This window comes from Ananas comosus, linkage group 17 (genome assembly GCF_001540865.1).
Source record: "Ananas comosus cultivar F153 linkage group 17, ASM154086v1, whole genome shotgun sequence".
NCBI classification, from domain to species: domain Eukaryota; kingdom Viridiplantae; phylum Streptophyta; class Magnoliopsida; order Poales; family Bromeliaceae; genus Ananas; species Ananas comosus.
This window is the reverse complement of record NC_033637.1, coordinates 4,937,827-4,956,040: the sequence shown is the minus strand read 5'-3', so window position 1 is coordinate 4,956,040 and position 18,214 is coordinate 4,937,827. Positions and strand designations below refer to the sequence as shown.

The 18,214-nt window shown below is 36.4% G+C and overlaps 1 protein-coding gene across 3 annotated transcripts; it reads left to right on the top strand.

Moving 5' to 3' along the window:
* LOC109722784 (probable DNA primase large subunit) lies at positions 6,355-17,186 on the top strand. 3 transcript variants are annotated; one of them, XM_020250922.1, is made up of 20 exons: positions 6,356-6,536; positions 6,630-6,691; positions 6,776-6,879; positions 6,972-7,053; positions 7,139-7,198; positions 7,338-7,392; positions 8,140-8,159; positions 8,259-8,342; positions 8,427-8,491; positions 9,687-9,735; positions 9,824-9,871; positions 9,955-10,044; positions 10,132-10,191; positions 10,518-10,577; positions 12,511-12,585; positions 12,677-12,762; positions 14,329-14,422; positions 14,534-14,641; positions 14,839-14,904; positions 16,904-17,186. In XM_020250922.1, the coding sequence occupies exons 1-19, from the start codon at positions 6,401-6,403 to the stop codon at positions 14,854-14,856; spliced, it is 1,356 nt and encodes a 451-aa protein (XP_020106511.1). In that variant the 5' UTR covers positions 6,356-6,400; the 3' UTR covers positions 14,857-14,904; positions 16,904-17,186. The 3 variants fall into 3 exon arrangements, with proteins under 3 accessions (XP_020106509.1, XP_020106511.1, XP_020106510.1); XM_020250921.1 differs by having other exon boundaries at positions 16,840-17,186; XM_020250920.1 differs by lacking the exons at positions 14,839-14,904; positions 16,904-17,186 and having other exon boundaries at positions 6,355-6,536; positions 14,534-14,662.

Below are 18,214 nucleotides of genomic sequence, written 5' to 3'. Positions count from 1 at the left end.
ATTTTGATTTCTAAATGAGTTGAATTGAATGCTTTTCAACTAAATTTCATTGAATCCCATTTAGATTAGGTGCCAAACATAGTGGTAGAAAAAAAAAAAGAAAGATAATAATCATAAGGTGAGTGAAGATAAAATGAAGAAGCAAGTATCTAAAAATAGAAATTCATTTCGGTCTCTCGCTCTAATGATAAATTTATTTTACTGAGCACAAAAGTTATATTCAAAACTGAGCCAAACAGATACAAAGAGTTGATCTGGTAAGCGAGATTTTTCCAAGGAAACAAAGTGAGGATTTTTAGGAACTCTATATATGCCGTGATCATGATGTAATACAAAGAAATGGCGGAAACGAAGTTTAAGAAGCGAAGTAAACAATCAAATAACAAGGGATTAAGTATTAAAGTACCTGCGAAAACGAACAACGAGGTGTTTGTTGTAATCTTCGGGGAGGAGGAGGCGCGACAAGCCGGCGATCGCCGGTGTTTTCTTCCACAAGCCTTTTGTCATGGAGACATGAATGGAGTAAGATATAATTAGGATTCAAATGTAATTACAAATTGATCCTCTCTCTAATATTTTTATAGCCCTCAAATATGTAACTTCTTCTAATTATTGTTAACTTAAAAGCTAGTTGAGTTTCCAAAGAGAAAGGAAAATAAAAGGTCACTATTCGTGAAAGGGAATTTTTTTTTTCAATATAAACCTTTAAAAATTTATAATCTGCCAAATGATTATGTGAACATTTTTTTTAGCCAAATAATTCTATTTTGTCCAACTCAGCTTAAAACGCCCAATTGTTTACCGTCTTTTATAAAATTTAAATGATAATGAACTATCTTTTTCTTAACAAAAATGAGGCATATTTTTGTAATTATATATTTATAATCCTAACAACTATATGAAGATTTTAACAAATTACATGCAATGACATGTCCATATAATCCTAGCAATTAAATAAAAATTCTAATAATCGATTTACAATTCTAATACCCTCATAAAAATTATATTCCAATAACAAAAGTTGGTTTAGTTTACTATCTTTTTCTTAACAAAAATAAGGCATATTTTTGCAATTATATATATATAATCCTAACAACTATATAAAGATTTTAACAAATCACATGCAATCTTAATAACCTAAAAAAATTCTAACAACATGTCCATATAATCATAACAATTAAATAAAAATTCTAATAAGCGATTTACAATTCTAATACCCTCATAAAAATTTTATTCCAATAAAAACAGTTGGTTTAGTTTGCTATCTTTTTCTTAATTAACAGAAATAAGGCATATTTTTGTAATTATATATATATAATCCTAACAACTAAATAAAGATTTTAACAAATCACATGCAATCTTAATAAGCTAAAAAAATTCTAATAACATGTCCATATAATTCTAACAATTAAATAAAAATTCTAATAATCGATTTACAATTCTAATACCCTCATAAAAATTTTATTCCAATAAGAAAAGTTGGTTTAGTTTATGATTAAAGTGATTTTTACTTAGGTAAAAACCTACAGAACTTATATGAACTATGCACAATTTTGATTTAGTTGTCCAAACTTTCGAAACTTTAATTATACTACCCAAACTTTCAATTATGTGATTTGAGTTAGTCGACGGTATATTCACTTCAAAATTTAACTTAATTACTTATTTTAATAAATTTACAGTTGTGAGAATTATATAAAACAAATTAACTAAATCTTTAAACATAAATGACACATTCAAAATTTGAAATTAAAATGCAGCCGATTGATTCAAATCAAACGAATTAAAATGTTAGATAATAAAATCAAAATTTTAAAATGCTGGGTAGCTAAATTAAAATAGTCCATAATGCAAATAAATTCTGTATGTTTTTAATGTTTATTTACTCTAAAACAATACCGCGGATGTGACTAGAGAGGAATCATCTTCTTCCACAACAACAATATATCAATTATTTAGACGATTTTAATAAGAGTTTTCATATTCTTGAGTGTCTAGATCGTTTCTGCGATCCTGTTGCGGCTCGAATTTCGATAGATGCCACTTTATTCCTGCAATTGGCGCCTCTGGTGGGTTATTTACTTGCTGGAACTCAAAAAACTTCACATGTACGGAGGCAATAGTTCGCCAACACTCGCTTACCCTCCATTTGAAGCATTTTCCCAGCGGAAGGAGCTTTTACCTGACAAACGTGTACGGGCCACCAGCATGGGACGGGAAATAAGAGTTTTGTTCTGAACTCCTCTCTCTAATCGCGATTTGTGCAAACAAAACTGGGTCATTTGTGGGGATTTTAATTTCACTAGAAATCAGGTAGAACACACCGGAAATCCGTGGAGTACTAGAGCGATGGCCATGTTCTCAGACCTCATCTCGAATCTTGAGGCCATCGACCTGCCCATCTCTAATCAAAAATTCACTTGGTCAAATATGCATCGTTCACCAACCATGGCCAAGCTAGATAGATTTCTTGTCTCAACGGATTGGGACCAAGCATTTCTGCACAGCAGGGTGTCCGCGCTCCCTAGGATTACCTCCGATCACACACCTTTAGTGCTCACTACGAGGAGTAGGCCCACTCCGCGGAGATTTCGGTTCGAGAAGGTATGGCTCACTAGGGAGGACTTCTCTATCAACGTACCAATCTGGTGGAACGAAGTCACCAATAAGAAGTCGGCCATTCTCACTCTGACGGCAAAACTCAGACACTGTAGAGCTAGGATGAAGGAATGGTGTAAGGCGAATTTCCATAGTATATCCAACGCTATAAGGAGTATGCAAGAGGAAATAAAAAGCATCGACATTTTAGAGGAACGGAATAGTCTGCCGCAGGAAATTTGGGATAAACGGGTCGACCTTAAAGCACAACTTCAGCTCATCCTTAAGGAGGAAGAAATCGTATGGAAAACGAGAGCGAAACAGCACTGGCTTAAGGAAGGCGACAATAACACAAAATTTTTTCATGCGGTGGCTAATGGGCGGAAGCGTAGCAACAATATACAATTCATTGAAGAAGATACTGGAAGACAAATCAACAACGATGTCCAAATGAGTTCTTATTTCTTTCACTCCTTCAAACGTCTTTTTGGGACGGTAGAAGAAGGTTCTTCTTCTTACGGAGATTGGGCTGGCCTGTATCGAGCGGACTCTCTATCTGACCCGAATTCTCTAACTAGCCCTTTTACACTGGAAAAAGTCAAGAAGGCTACCTTTCAACTGGATAGCGACAAGGCACCTAGACCGGACGGTTTCCCGCTTATCTTTTTCCAACATTTCTGGGAGACGGTTAAGGATAACATTTTTAATATCTTCATAGATCTCCAGGATAACGCCCTCTTTACGGGTCCAACAGACTACTCTTACGTCTGCCTAATTCCTAAAAAGGAAGGGGCATGTCATGTTAATGATTTCAGACCGATAAGTCTCATAAACGGAATTCAAAAGATCATCTCTAAAGTGCTTGCGAACAGACTCGCGTACATTTTACCGACGATCATTTCTCCATCACAATCGGCGTTTCTGAAAGATCGACTACTAGCTGACTTTTTTGTCACCGCTAGTGAACTTCTCAGCTGGTGCGCAAAATCCAAGGAGTGCGTCAGCATTAAGGTCGACTTCGAGAAAGCTTACGATAAGGTGAGCTGGACCTTCCTGCAAAGCATAATGCGGTGGCTCGGATTCAGCGACAAATGGTGGACCTGGATTGAACAATGTATATGTAACGCTAAAATCGCCATTTTAGTAAACGGCTCGCCGACAACGTGGCTGAAAACAAGGAAGGGACTGAGGCAGGGGGACCCACTTTCTCCCTACCTATTCATATTGGTGGCCGATTGTTTGGCTAGACTCACGGAAGCAGCCAGGGGTAATAACCTGCTCCAGGGTATTGGACCAACCATAGATTGTCAAACAGTGCTTCTCCAATACGCGGATGATACAATTTTCTTCTCCGAGCCAAAGAAATCCGGTATGCGTAATCTATTGTTCCTCTGGAAGATGTTTGAATGGGCCTCTGGTCTCAAGATAAATCTGAACAAGACGGAACTTCACTACTTGGGACCCAACGCAAGCAAAGCCAACAGACTCGCTGATATTTTGGGTTGCAGAGTAGGCAAACTACCATTTCGCTACTTGGGGCTGCCGCTACACACCAAATCCCTTCGAAAGGAAGATTGGGCTCCAATAGTTAATCGAATAGAGACACGCATCGAAGGTTGGAAGGCAAAACTGCTCTCACAGGGGGGAAGACTAACCCTCGTAAACTCGGTACTCACAAACCTCCCGTTATTCTACTTCACATTTTTCAAAGCGCCGCAATGGGTCCTGAACCGCATTGAAGCACTCAGAAGATCCTTCTTTTGGAAAGGGTGCTCCAAATTTCAGGGGGTGCATGCCTCGTAGGCTGGAAATCGATATGCAAAAGTAAAAAAGAAGGGGGACTGGGGATCAAAGATATAGAAGCTATGAATATGGCTCTCTTAACCAAATGGTGGTGGCACTTTTTCAAAGAGCCGTATATATTATGGGGGAGGCTGATCACAGCACTATATTACACCAGAAGAAGGCCGTTACACGAGGGAAGAGCCTTCAGACCTAACTCCCAGTGGTGGAGAAGTGTAATGAGATGTCGAGATGTCTTCAAATGTGGCGCCTCATATGTGCTCGGAGATAGAAAAAACATCAGGATGTGGTCGGATATATGGATCGGAGAAACCCCCCTCAATACCCAATTTCCAGGAATCTATTGCAATATCGTTAATCGGGAGGTCACTGTTTCACAATGTTGGAACGAAATAGGGTGGAGATGGCGTTTCATAACCAGAGGATTTGCTACAGCTACCGCTGCTGGTAACCATCAGGAGATCAGGCTGCTTAAAACCCTACTCCCTCAGCATTGTCCAAGTGACGCACCGGATACACTAAAGTGGCGATGGATCGCCAACCAAGAGTTTACTGTTAAATCCATATATGATTTCATCACTGATGCAAGCCAGATAGACCCTCTGTACGAGCACCTGTGGGCGTTAAAAATCCCACTTAAACACAAAATCTTCATTTGGATTCTACTTCGCAAGAGATTACTTACAGCAGACAGATTGATTCGCCGGGGCTGCCCTGTGGATCAGTATTGCATCTTTTGTGTGTTGGTACCAGAAACGTGCGATCACCTTTTTCGAGATTGTGTGTTTGTCAGATACCTTCTATTTTGTGCGGGAGGTCCAGATGCAACTGAATCGGATTCAAGGGATGTCAGCTTTCTATGGACACAGACCTCTATCAACCCCAATGCCGTGAGGAGATCGAAAAGTCTTACTCGTTTGGCGGCCATCTGGTGGGTCGTCTGGACGGAGTGCAACAATACTTTATTCCGTGAAGTGCTTCCCAATGCTTCCCGGGCTCTCGAACGTGTTGCTAATCTGACCAAAGACTGGACAGACACCCTTTAGACCGACAGTTACTCACATTTCGTCTCCCCTCGTATTTTGTTCTCCGTTGTCTACTTTGGCTCTTCGATAAGTTCTGTGTTGTTTAGTTTTCTTATTTTTCTTTTTCGTTTATTTTTCTATTTTTCTTTTGTTTTTGTTTTTTTATTTTTTGCCGACTCGTTTCGGAGGCTCTAGCTGCTTCCATCCTGTACGCCTAATTCATTTTGCTTAATGAATGAAGCAGGTAGCTTGCTACCTATTTCTCAAAAAAAAAAAGAGTTTTCATATTTTCGCTAAAATACAGCAGTTTAATTAACAATAGTTTCGATAGAATCGAATCTATCTTTGCAAGTTCAGTTTGATCCAAGTGGCCGAATATAACATGCTCAAAGAGGTCAAGTCCCAACAGAGAATCCAAACCGAAACGCCCTCTAATTATAAATTTTGCTTCGATCAATAAAAAGTTATTATATGTGCGAACACTATCGTATAGTACCATATCAAATAGTGAGATTAGAGTAACGACATTTTGTAATTTCGAGTAGGAAAATGCTAAAAATGACACAACATGATGAAATAAGTTACTTTTGGAACGACCATAAGATTTTTTACACTACATGAATGCAGAAATTTTCTACAAATAGTTAATTTGATCTTCTATTAATTTTTTATATCGCTGGTGTGCAAAAAATTTCTTTGGACAACAAATTAAACATTAAATAGTTATTTTATATATTTTTTAGAAATTTTGAGTTCAAATTTCATCGACTTTGTGATTCAGATGGGTCAATTTAATTTGTAATTAACGTTTGCATTAGGGCCAAATGCAGGGAAAAGCCCACTCCGGTCCGAGTCGACTCGTTTCGACTCGGCCCGGTCGAATCGGACCGGAGTCGTTTCCCGCCAAACCCTCGTCTCCGGATAAAACTCGTCGTCTCCGTCCTCGCCGCTCCCGCCCCCCTCCTCCCGCGACAATGGAGATCGTGCGATCTCAGAGGAAACCCTCCATCGACGCGTCCCCGACCCCAACCCTCTCCCTCTACCGCTCCGCTCCTCCCCTCGAGGTGCGCCTCGAGGATTTCGAGCTCTACGCCATCGATCGCCTCCGCGGTAAACCCTAGCATCACCCATCTCTCTTCTTCGAGTGGAGATGGTTTAGGGTTTTGCTTTGAAGTTGAGTATTTTTTGTATGGTATGTTGTAGTTCTGAAGGGGATCTCGGATGGGTTGGCCCGGGGGAAGAAGCCCGAAGAAATGGAAAATTTGGTAATTTTGATTGTAGTTTAGCTCTAATCGAATTGATCGGGATCGTTTGCGGATTGCAATGTTTGATTTTTGCGCGAAAATTAGGTCAGGGAGCTGTGGAAGACGAACATGCGGCATCAGGATCCGGCCGAGGTTATGAATAAGGACATAATATCGCACTTTGTGCTTCGCCTTGTGTATTGTAGAACGTAAGTACCGTATTTGAAGCCATTTTTGAAGCATTCAGATGTAAAGATCTCAATTTTGTGGTATTGATCTCTGCTTTGTGATGGATTCTTAGTGAGGAGCTGAGGAAATGGTTCCTTTCTATGGAGACCACTTTATTCCGCTACCGTTTTCGCCTTGAAAGCCTCGAATCGCAGGTTGGTCCTCTCTATCTTCTGATGAGGAATAACTGGGAGAAATTCTGATTGGTTAGGCCTAAATGTGTTTCTCTAACATCTGTAGAGGATGCTCATGACCGAGTTTCAGCTCCCTTATAAAGCTCTAATTCATGCAGAATATGAGGTGAACTGAACCTTTTAACTTGATTGAACTATTTCCTTATAAGCTCAAGTACACTGACACCTCATTAAGGTTTATATACTTGTTCTCTTTCTGTTTCTGTTTATCTAACTGAGTTCTTCTTCTTGTTTGCATTTCATAGACTGTGAAGGACAAATTGGTGCAAGTTGCACGTTCAATTGGTCAATCTTCAAACAGTATGTCTTGATAATCCAACTATCTGCTATTTTATAAGTCCTAATAGTAGCCGTGAAAGTTTAGATAAACCAATATGACCGTGCTGTTTGGATGTCCTGCACTGACTTGTATTTGTTAGATAGAAACTTGACCATTATGTGCCAAATCCTACTAGGTAAGTTAGTGTTACAATTGCAATATGCGTAAGAGACTAATTATTCCAACATTTATTTCCATTATCAGTTTTTCTTTTTTCCTTTAATTATGGTTACCTATTAGGTGCTAATTTTGTAATAAGACTTAGTGAGTCATGCAGTTTACCTGAACAATTGATCAGTCTTCTTTTGTGGTGATAATACTTTGGTAGCTAAGAGGTTGACTCACGGAATTTGTAGCAATTCTTTCTGTGCATCTGGAACAGGGGAGCTTTGAGTTGGTCTAGCTAATCTGGATCCATAAACCACAGTTGATCTTCTTGTCTTCATTTATCACATGGAATTGCTTCTGAAAAGCAGAACATTTCCCATAAGATAGATTTCAAATGTTGTATGTATTGGAATGCCTAATTTTATTGTTAACAGGACTTAGCTGAATATTCAAATCTCTATTTTTGTTTGGAGGCATAAAATTTAGTTCCTTCTTCCATATACTTTTGGGCTATAAAATATTTCTAGATCTTTCCCCTCAACAAAAGAAAATCTACATTTAAGTCATAGAATTTTCTATTATTTCATCAAGCAACCTGACTCAGTTTAACTGTTTTGCAGCTGACACTATTTTTTTCAAGGTTTGTTAAACATCTATTACCTCTTTTACTTGTGTTATTGCCATTTTCCTTTGTAAAATGTCACCTAATTTTTTGTTTACCTGGACTAAAAATTACTAGGTCCCTTTTGAAGAAGTTCCAGACCTGGTTGGCAGCCGCAGAGTATTTATCCTAAAAGGTTTTGCTTATGTTCCCATGAATCAGGTGAATGCTAGTTCTCTAGTAACATCATCAATTTGACAAAAGAAAGTTTTAAGTCTTGTTCCAACTTTCTCTTAATCTTACTAGGTGGTTTCCCTTGTTGTTACCCAATTCCGCAGCAATATTTCCAAGGCCCTTGTATTGACCAATAGGTGATTATCAATTATTTTAGCATTTCTTACTCGTAAAGTTTCTAAGTTGATGGTCTTATCTTTTGTTCATAATGGGCTCCAGCAGTTGACGGCTTGTCCTCATGATCTTGTGGTTATCCTTTTTTTCTTCTGTATCAACAGGTCAAACAAACTGTAGTGGCATAAATGCAGGACACAGTTCTTTGAAATTTCCGAATACTACTTATTATCAAGCTTTCTCTGAGAAGAAAATTGATCCCCTTCATGTTTATATATGTATAAATAGTACACCCAATGCTTGCATATTCTATTTCGACCCGTTTATATTTACCAACTCTTTTTAGCCATTTATTGATCTGAAAAGAATTAACCTGACTTAACACCATAGTCAATAAAAATATTTCCAATAGTGGCAACAACTGGAATTCTGTTCATACAAGGTTCTAATATCACTTCTGAAGCAACATTTGTTTGCTCTCTTGAGGCTTGCTTAACTTGGATGGATATTACAGGTCATCTTAAAATGGTTGTTTGAGCTCTAACCAAATCCTGAACATATACTAAAGTTACCTGAAGATTCATATCTAACCATTATTACTCATCAGAAAACATGTGAGCAAAGAAGACAGGAGAACAGGGAAATGATGCCTTAAAAGTTCATGAATGCAGGCAGCATCTAATTAAGCAGTTTTGATTAATGTTTCAATAAAGCCCATGGCTTAGTGATTTTAAAAGCACATTAGCATCATAAAGAATATTTAAACTCAGGCAATACTTAGGATGGAGGTGCAACATTTCAAGACTGCTAAGGCATGTATTACTTGCAACTAAGTTCTTTCCTGGCCTTATTTTTCCTTTTCAATTTAAACTCATTTAGAATAACTATTAACCTTGATTATTAAAACTTGAGAGCACAACACTCATCTTGTCGGTGGGGACTGAAGGTTTTAATACTTAATTAATGCTCAAGATTTGCAAAACTGAAACTCTGAAAGTAAAGTTTAAGTTGTGACAACGACCATGGTTTATGCAGTCACTGGCCTTCGCGACATTATCATCTTCTTCTATGCTGTTCATTTGATGATGATGATTCTAATAATAATCACCTGTGTTAAGCTGCTTAAGTGTTGTTTATTTGTCCCATCGTATGGTTTGATTTTTCATTTGTTAATTTGTACAATGTATTGACCAATTAAAATGTCACCACTTCTGACAGGAAATGGACATCTACCATAAAGGAGCAGGAGAAGGATAGGTTGACTCCCGTGAGTAATATTCTTCCTCCGGCTGGCAGCTAGTATTATATATATTTAGACATGCTTGAACAAATTGATTTTGCATTTTTCCCTTCAGATTGTTGAAGCATTAAGCAACAGCTATTTGGGGCCTGATTACACTCAGGTGTCACTTCAATTTTCATTTGATATGAATTGCCAAATGAGTATATTTAATTGTTTTTGCTCACTTGTCAGTATTTCTCGCAGCCAAATGAATCGGCCGAAATATCTTTAAAGGACATAGATCAGCTAGCTAGTAACTCTTTTCCTCTTTGTATGCGCCATTTATTTGATAAGGTGATGGAGCTTCATACTTTTGGGATATTGTAGGATTTTTCTGCCCAAGATTGTACTCTGTTTGTATAATTTTTTTTTTAATTGCAGTTAAGGGAAGATCATCATTTGAAGCATGGAGGCAGGATACAACTTAACCTTTTTCTTAAGGTACTTGCTCAAATCTATATTATAAAGCTTTACATTTGCATTTTTTCCTCTTATTTTTCAGTAACTTCTTGTTTTGTTTTGCATTAATGTCTTCTAAATGCTTAAAGCTTCTAGTATTTGCAACTGCTTATTAGAATTCAGGAATTAATTGGCCCTTTTTTCTTGTAATGACATACCCACTTCTACTGACAAGTATAATGTATGAAGCTGGCTGACATTGTCATAGATCCTTAGTCATTATTTATTTCTTCGAAGTTCATTCTGAGTTCGCTCTCCTAACTTCATGTATATTTCTTTGTTACTAATACTTTTTTTGCCCTTTGTAGGGTGTTGGATTAAAGTTGGATGATGCTCTTGCTTTTTGGAAAGAGGAGTTCTCTAAGAAGGTTCTTGTCTAACAGCTGCTTAAATATCAAAATCCACTTTTTTAAATCTGCATTCTATGTTGTCAACTCTATCAAGTAATTGTTTAATCCTCGTGAATTAACATTGCATTCATAAATACTTTTCTTAAGCTTGAAAACAAAATAATCCAAAATAACATGATAGTGAAAGATCTAGCTACCGAGCCACGAAGCTCTTGGCCTTAACCAAAGAACAAACTAGCAAGCTTTAATTGGATGGACTAAATTTTTCTTATTCCAGCCATGTACAATTTTCAAGAAGCTCGTTTAAGCTTATGGAAGGTTTGACATTAATTCATTTTGGAAATGGTCGGGCTAAGGGCCCATTTGGCCTAGATTTTGGAAAAATGACTTTTGCAGAATTGATTTTGGTTTGGAGAATTGATTTTTTGGTTAAAAATTGTAGAACGTTCGGCTTGAATTTAGATGGAAAGCGATTTTTCTTAAGTCATTGTGTAAAACTGTTTGGCAAAATTTTTTTGCTATTTGCGAATAATAAAATTTTTACTAAATTTTATTTTAAACTAATTTAAAATTTGAATTTAAAAATTTGATATTTTAATTTAAAAAATAAAATTGAAAATTAAAATTTAAAATTTTAAATTTTGAATTTTCTAAATCTAAATTTAAATTTTCAATTTGAAATTTTAAATCTAAAATTGAAAATAAAAATTTAAAATTTGAAAATTTGAATTTTAAAATTTAAAAATTTAAAATTTAAAACTTAAAATTGAAAATTGAAAATTAAAATTTATTTAAAATTAAAATTTTAAAATTTTTAATTTGAAAAATTTAAATTAAACTTATAACTTAAATTTTAAAAATTTAAAATATAAGCTAAAAATTTTAAATTTGAAAATTTAAATTTTATCTTAAATTTGAAATTTGAAATTAGAATTTTGAAATTTGAAATTTAAACTTTTAGATTTGAAATTAAAATTTAATATCTAAATTTAAAATTTAAAATTTTTAAATTTGAAATTTAAAGTTAAAATTTGAAATTTGAAATTAAATTTAAATTTGAATCTAAAATAAAAATAAAAATTTAAAATTTGAGTCCAAAATCAGAATAAGATTTGAAGAAGCAAGTTTTAGCTGCTTCCGATTTTGCGCTTCAAAAATCAAAAAACTGATTCTAAAGGCAGAATCAGATTTTGAAACGAAATTGCTAAACGCTCTATTGAGTCAAAAATCACTTTTGGGCCCAAAATCGCTTTTCAAAAACTACGCCAAACACCCACTAAAACAAAGGTTGAACATCAGCAATTTTCTGTAAATTCAAACCGATTACAATGTTACGTAAATTCTCTTTTTCTCCACGAAGAAGTTTAGGTGATGGGCATCATAAATTGTGATATGTTCTCGGAGGTTTAGAGGTAAATTATTCTTTTTCTTGTGATGGGCCAGTGGATAACTACTTGAGGTTTTAGGAGTTTTAGTTGCCATACTTAAATAGCTACATATACCAGAATTCAAGCCCACAAGGTAGCAGACATTGTATGGTTTTCCAATACTTGAAAACTGCTCCCTTGTTTTGCCAACAACCAGACGTTATGAGATCTGGCTATATTTCTCCTTTCATCGAGACAGAAAAACATAATACTCGCCATGCCGATGTTCCTCTAATTGTTGAAGTATATTTACAAATATACGATAGAAGCTTAATTTGTTTGTACAGCATTGCAATTAAAAGTAAGGGTCCTTCAATACTTAATGGATCCTTCTCTGATTAGGCCCATAACATCTGAGGTTAGGCTTTTCTTTCTCATTGAATCATTGGCTATGCAATGTTTGTAGTCGGATACCCTTTTGTTTTCTATAGAGCAAACATGGCACCGAATATATGCTTTGATTTTCTTTTACCTTTCTGTTTCTAACTAATTTCATATATTTTTTTTTTCAATCTTTGCGATAGGTTGGTGCTGAGAGGTTCGACAAAGAATACGCTTACAGCATTCGCCACAATTATGGCAAAGAAGGAAAGAGGACAGTAAGCCCGCTTGCTTACACCAATTACTAGAATTTTAAAAATTTTTATCTGCTCACACAGATTACACCAATTACCTTATTTTCTGTTCCAGGATTACACTCCATTCGCCTGTCAAAAGATCATTTCATCGACACCTAGTGTTGGTGATCACCATGGTTGTCCTTACCGACACTTCAGGTTTGACACCGTTTCTAGCTTGTTTAATTTTTACAAATTTCCTCATGAGCTATGCTGATTCTCTTCTATTGTAGTCGAGTAAGTTTCTTTAACGGAACTTAATAATTCTCGTAATATGAATACTGTTATTAGTTCTTATCAGTTTAGAACTATGCTTCCTGCTATCAATTATTTTAGGGCTTTTTTTGCATTTAGCCTCCTTGAAACTTTTTATTTTACAAAGAGCCCTAACAAATTTATATTTGCATAAATAGCCCTCTTCTTGCCACAGGAGCGCTTATGCGGCATTTTTAAGTTGAACAAGGTGATTGGATCACCGTGTTTAAATACGGTGATTGGATCACCGTGTTCCTTTTTATATTTTTTATCATCTTTCGCCTCTTAGTTAAAAAAGAGGGAATAGAATATAGATATGAACACGATGATTGAATTACCGTGTTTAAATACGATGATTCAATCACCCGTTCAATTTTAAAAACGCCAACATGGCGCTCGCATGATAAGGAGAGGGCCATATATGCAAATATAAATTTACTAAGGCCATTTGTAATTTTTTTTTTTGAGGAGCCTAAATGCAAAAAAAGTCCATTATTTTATTGAACAGATCATGCGTATCTCTATTTCGGACATCTATCTATCTATCTATTATTACTTACTCTCCTCTTTGACTCATGGATAAGCTTTGCTTATTTCGTGACATGAAATTCTTCGTACTTTTTCTGCTAATTACTGTAACTTAGTTATACATTTAGACAAATATTTGACTTTGTCATCTAAGTTCTGTTATTGCCATAGGTACGCATCCTACATTCCTACTCTCCTATAGCATAAACCAATTTTGTCTCATTATTTTGGAAATATCAGAAAAAAGAAGAAAAAAGGAAAAAGATAATCTGCGTTTCTTGATATGAAAGTTTAAGTTCTTACAATTTTATGTTATATGTTTCTGCTTACTGTAATTATTCCATTAATTTATGATATTAGCAGTAATCTTGTATAAACTCTGCTAAGTTTAACAAAGTTGATAGAAAGAAGGGAAGCAAAGGAATATCAAGTTTATAGACTTGTAAGCCTAATATGGGCCTGGAATTGTAAGCCAAAATCAAACTGGGCCTGCTAGAACAGGGCAGAAAGTGAACTGCACTGTTTGGTTCTTCCTTGATGAATAGACCAAGGTATGACCAAATTCATTGTGGTCCATTTCAAATTTGGCCTCTTTGACACATCCTCACAAATAAGCATCCTTATTTCCGCGTTCCCTGGAAAAAAAAATGTCAATTCACTGTATGCACACTAGTTTAAATGTGTAAAGAACCCTGAGACCATAAGTATTTAGTTTTTAAAGCAACATTCCTATAGACCAATAAAACTAGAATGGAACATAAATGTAATGGATAGGAATTGTGAAGTATATGGAGATATCTCACCAACTTTTGAAGAAAATCCCCAGTAAATATAAGCATCTGAACTTGGACAAGAACTTTGTTCATCAGAAGTAAATGATTCCTTTTCCTCTTGCCCATTGCTTGTAACCTTATTTTGTATTATATATATATAATATTCCAGTGAGGAGAATTTGAGAGCTGCACTTAATAAAATGGGGGTTGGAGGACGACAACAGGATGAAGTTATGGATAAAGTTCGAAATCGGCATTACCAGGTAATGGTATCTAAGAATTTGCCGTCCCAACTATTATCTGATAATTTGCGTTCCTTTGGTTCAACTCTCATTTTACTAAAAATAACAAAATTTGAATCTGAAAATTGCCAGTTAGCTTGCACATTGACTTTTGAAGCTATCCACGGCACATCATGTGATACTGGTATCAACCATCCAAATCAGTACTTCAGCAACAGTCAGAAAATCCGGCAAGAGAAGGTGACTTCAGTGGAAAGCTAACATTTTCAAATATGTATTTTTTATGATTGTCATGAGTAACCAAAATTAGATGAGACCAATGATGAATTAGTCTTTCAATGATGAATTAGTCTTTGCTTGAAAATTCTCTTTACTGTTTACTCTAGCTAACTACGGCATTAACGAATAAGCTAAAGCTATAATTGTTTAATTTGCAGATCCAGGCCACAACCTAAATTAATTGCCTTCCTGTGGTTTAAAAAGGTCTCCCTCAATTGTCTCAGGTTTGTTTTCCTATCTCCTTTTCCATGGTCTCTTCTATTTCACATGCACATATGACTATAATACCCATTTCTTATCAACCTTTTTAAGTCTAAACACCTCATGGTGAAACAGGGATCACAGCCGTCCGACAATCGGTGGCTCAAATTTTAAAGCAACAGAGACGGAGGTGATCCCCGGTCTCACAGTGGGGAGTCTCCCCATAGGACTTTAGTTCTATGGAAGGACGATTTAAAGTACCAAAAAAAAAAAAAGGAGAAATTAGTAATCCTAATTTCTAATCATACAAATGTGGCCTGATAGATTGAACACTGAAACTACTAGAATATATTGTAATGGGATTAAAGTCAACTATTATTTAGAACCACTGAACAAAACCCTATCCTACAAAAGTTATCCTCGTATGATTTGCAACATCCAAATATGCCCTAAATGAGTGGATTTTAATGTTCTGTCGCTTCTGGTTGCTAGTTATGATTCCCACCATGCATGCGAGTAGAAGTGCTGATATCTTTCTCGAGCCGTTTTTAACGGGTCGCATGACGAGGCCAAACAAGTACAAGAACATTGTTAGGGCAGCGAAATGGTCCATAATTACACCCAAGCCACACTATGCTTGACTGCTTAATCTTATGCTGGCTCATAGCTAGGGCCCATATGTTTGTTCCGTCACGTGGGCTGCGTGCACCTGTTTCGATCGCACTGGCTCATCACTAAATGATGGTTCAGAATGCTGTTGAACTTCATTAATGTACATACGTGGGAGAGTCCCCATCATTGCCCCATGAGCAGATTCATTTGGACTGTTTCCTGTAACTGTCCCCACCAGTCTTAGTTGGCCTGAGTCTAGAGCTTCAGGATTTATGTCATTGCCCATATCAACACAGCTAAGTTAAATGCTTTGGAGGGTGACCTCCCCATGTTTGATGTGTCTGGTCCCAGGTCTACTACTTGCTCTTCCCCTTAGCATGGTCCTTAAAGAATGAAGACCCTCTCGCTTTGTCCTAGTCTTTTGCATGTTTCCATGTACTCTCTATCGTTGGTGCCAAAGTATGTGCGTGTCCGGTCCCATTTCTGTGTCAGGTTTTGTGGGTTCTGCTATTGTGGAGCGGGGGGGGTGGGGGGGGGGGGTTAAATGATATTCTTAAGTTCAAAAGCATAAGCTCTAATTTAGTGCTTCAGGGTATACGGCCTATTTGGTTTGGCTTCTACAGGCATGGCTGAATCGATGTTGGGGTGTCGGCCTACGCCACAGCTCTCTATAGGAAAATTGCCGTGGCGGAGAGTGCCATCCTCGGCGCTTCCCACCACCGTAGTGCTGTGCGGCTGGCTAGCCTATCAAATAGCTGTACCAAACAGAATCACAGTACTTTGCTCAATAACACCTATCTAGTCTACCTTTTGGAGTAGCTTGTGTAGTTAGCTGAAAAACAACATCTAAGCATTTGACAAGTAAGTTATGATGCTTTTTCTACAACGAAAAACCATACTGAAAAGCAGAAATAAACATTCAAACTTTCAAGAATAAGTTCTAATCGAAAGCTTTTGCTCTTTTTTTTTGGTTGGTGGGGGGGGGATAGAATCCTTTTTTAAGTTAAAAAAAAGAAAAGAAAAAAGCTATCGGCGTTTCTTTCAGAAAAAAGCATGGCTGGTTGGAGAAAAGCCTCCAGCAGTAAGTGCTTCGAATTCCGAGCACTTGTTTAATGAATATATTATATTATTTCTTCTTGTATTCCTCGGTTATCTTGAGTCGTCGGATTGAGTGCATTAATAAACTATTTCATGAAAGATTTTATTTTGGCTGCGCGATATTAAAGTGAGATATAAGATAACGACGAAGTCTTTTACGGAATAGTTTATTACTGTGTTCTTTACATCAGCTGAATCTACGAACGAACACTCGTATTGACCCTTTTATTTATTTATTTATTTTTTAGTTGTGTGAAAATGATTGACCTGGAAGTGTGAATCTGAAAGCGGCATGTTCGGACTTTGGAGCAGGAGCACGGCATGATCCGAGCTTCACGGAACGAGATGGAGGCGCAGCCCGTGAGAAAACGTAACTGTTGTGGTCCAGCACCGGCGCCATCGTTGCAACTTGGAAATGCTCCTGTATCAGTTTGCATGTCTATTTATCGTACTAGGTGTTTTGGATTATTATTATTATTATTATTATTATTATTATTATTATTAGCTCAAGCATTATTATATGTTCTTGGACTTGTACTATTGAGGATAATTGTTTTCAATGGAATGCCACGGAAAACTGAAATTTGAAATCCAACTGTTTTAAAATTCCGAAACCACGACCCATCTATCAAAAAGAAGAAGAAAAGGGAGAAAACTAGACCCACTTGGATTTAGTTTTGGATGAAATTTTAAGCATGCAAGTTTATCAAGCAGGGACTAAGAACATTCTTTGCGTTGTTTATGCCAATTATAATGTATTAATTTCTCTACATTGTGGTGAAAAAGTTTTACAAGGCAAAAAGAAATTTCTTTATTCTTTGTTCTCGTAACCTTGCAGGTTTCAGATAATCTGGAAATCATTTTATGGCATTTTAAGCAAGTTGGTAGGGTTTTAAAAGTCCATATCTAGAGTCGAACCCGACCAAAAATCCGAGAGCAAAACCCGAACCCGAAAACCCGAATTCAATATAACCATTTCTCTTTACCACATTTCTAAATATATTTATATTAAAATATAATTTTCTAAAATATAAATTTAAACATAAAGTTAAACATTCACATATAGTAAATAATATAAAATTTATTTATTTATTTATTTATTTTTTGAGAGAGATAGGTAGTACGCTATTCGTTTCATTTATTTCATTTAGAAATAAACTTAGCTAGAAATGTGAATCAACTAGGATTCGAACTTGGGGCCTCGAGTACCAACCACCAAGTCTTTTGCTACTTGCTCTAGGAACGGTCGGTGTAAAATTTATTCTTACTCGGGTTCAAATTCGGGCACAGACAAATTCTATACCCAAACCAGAATCTGCTGGGGACTTCTTTTGGATTCGGGTTCGGATAAAATTTTGAATTTCCTAACCCAATAACATCCCTAACACATAAGTATAGTGAATCCCCAGGGGACCCCATGCTAGATTTGTGCATGCAGGGCCCCTCCTCATGGTTGCCCAACTTTTACTTGTCCACTAATGTCAAAAGAGAAACAGCACCCCCCATCATCCATGTCTCTCACTACCCCACACCCCTTCACTGTTTTACATGCATATTCTCTCTTTACACCTCCATTTAAGAGCAAGAAACCCCCCTTTTTAGTGCACAGAGCACTTGCATCTT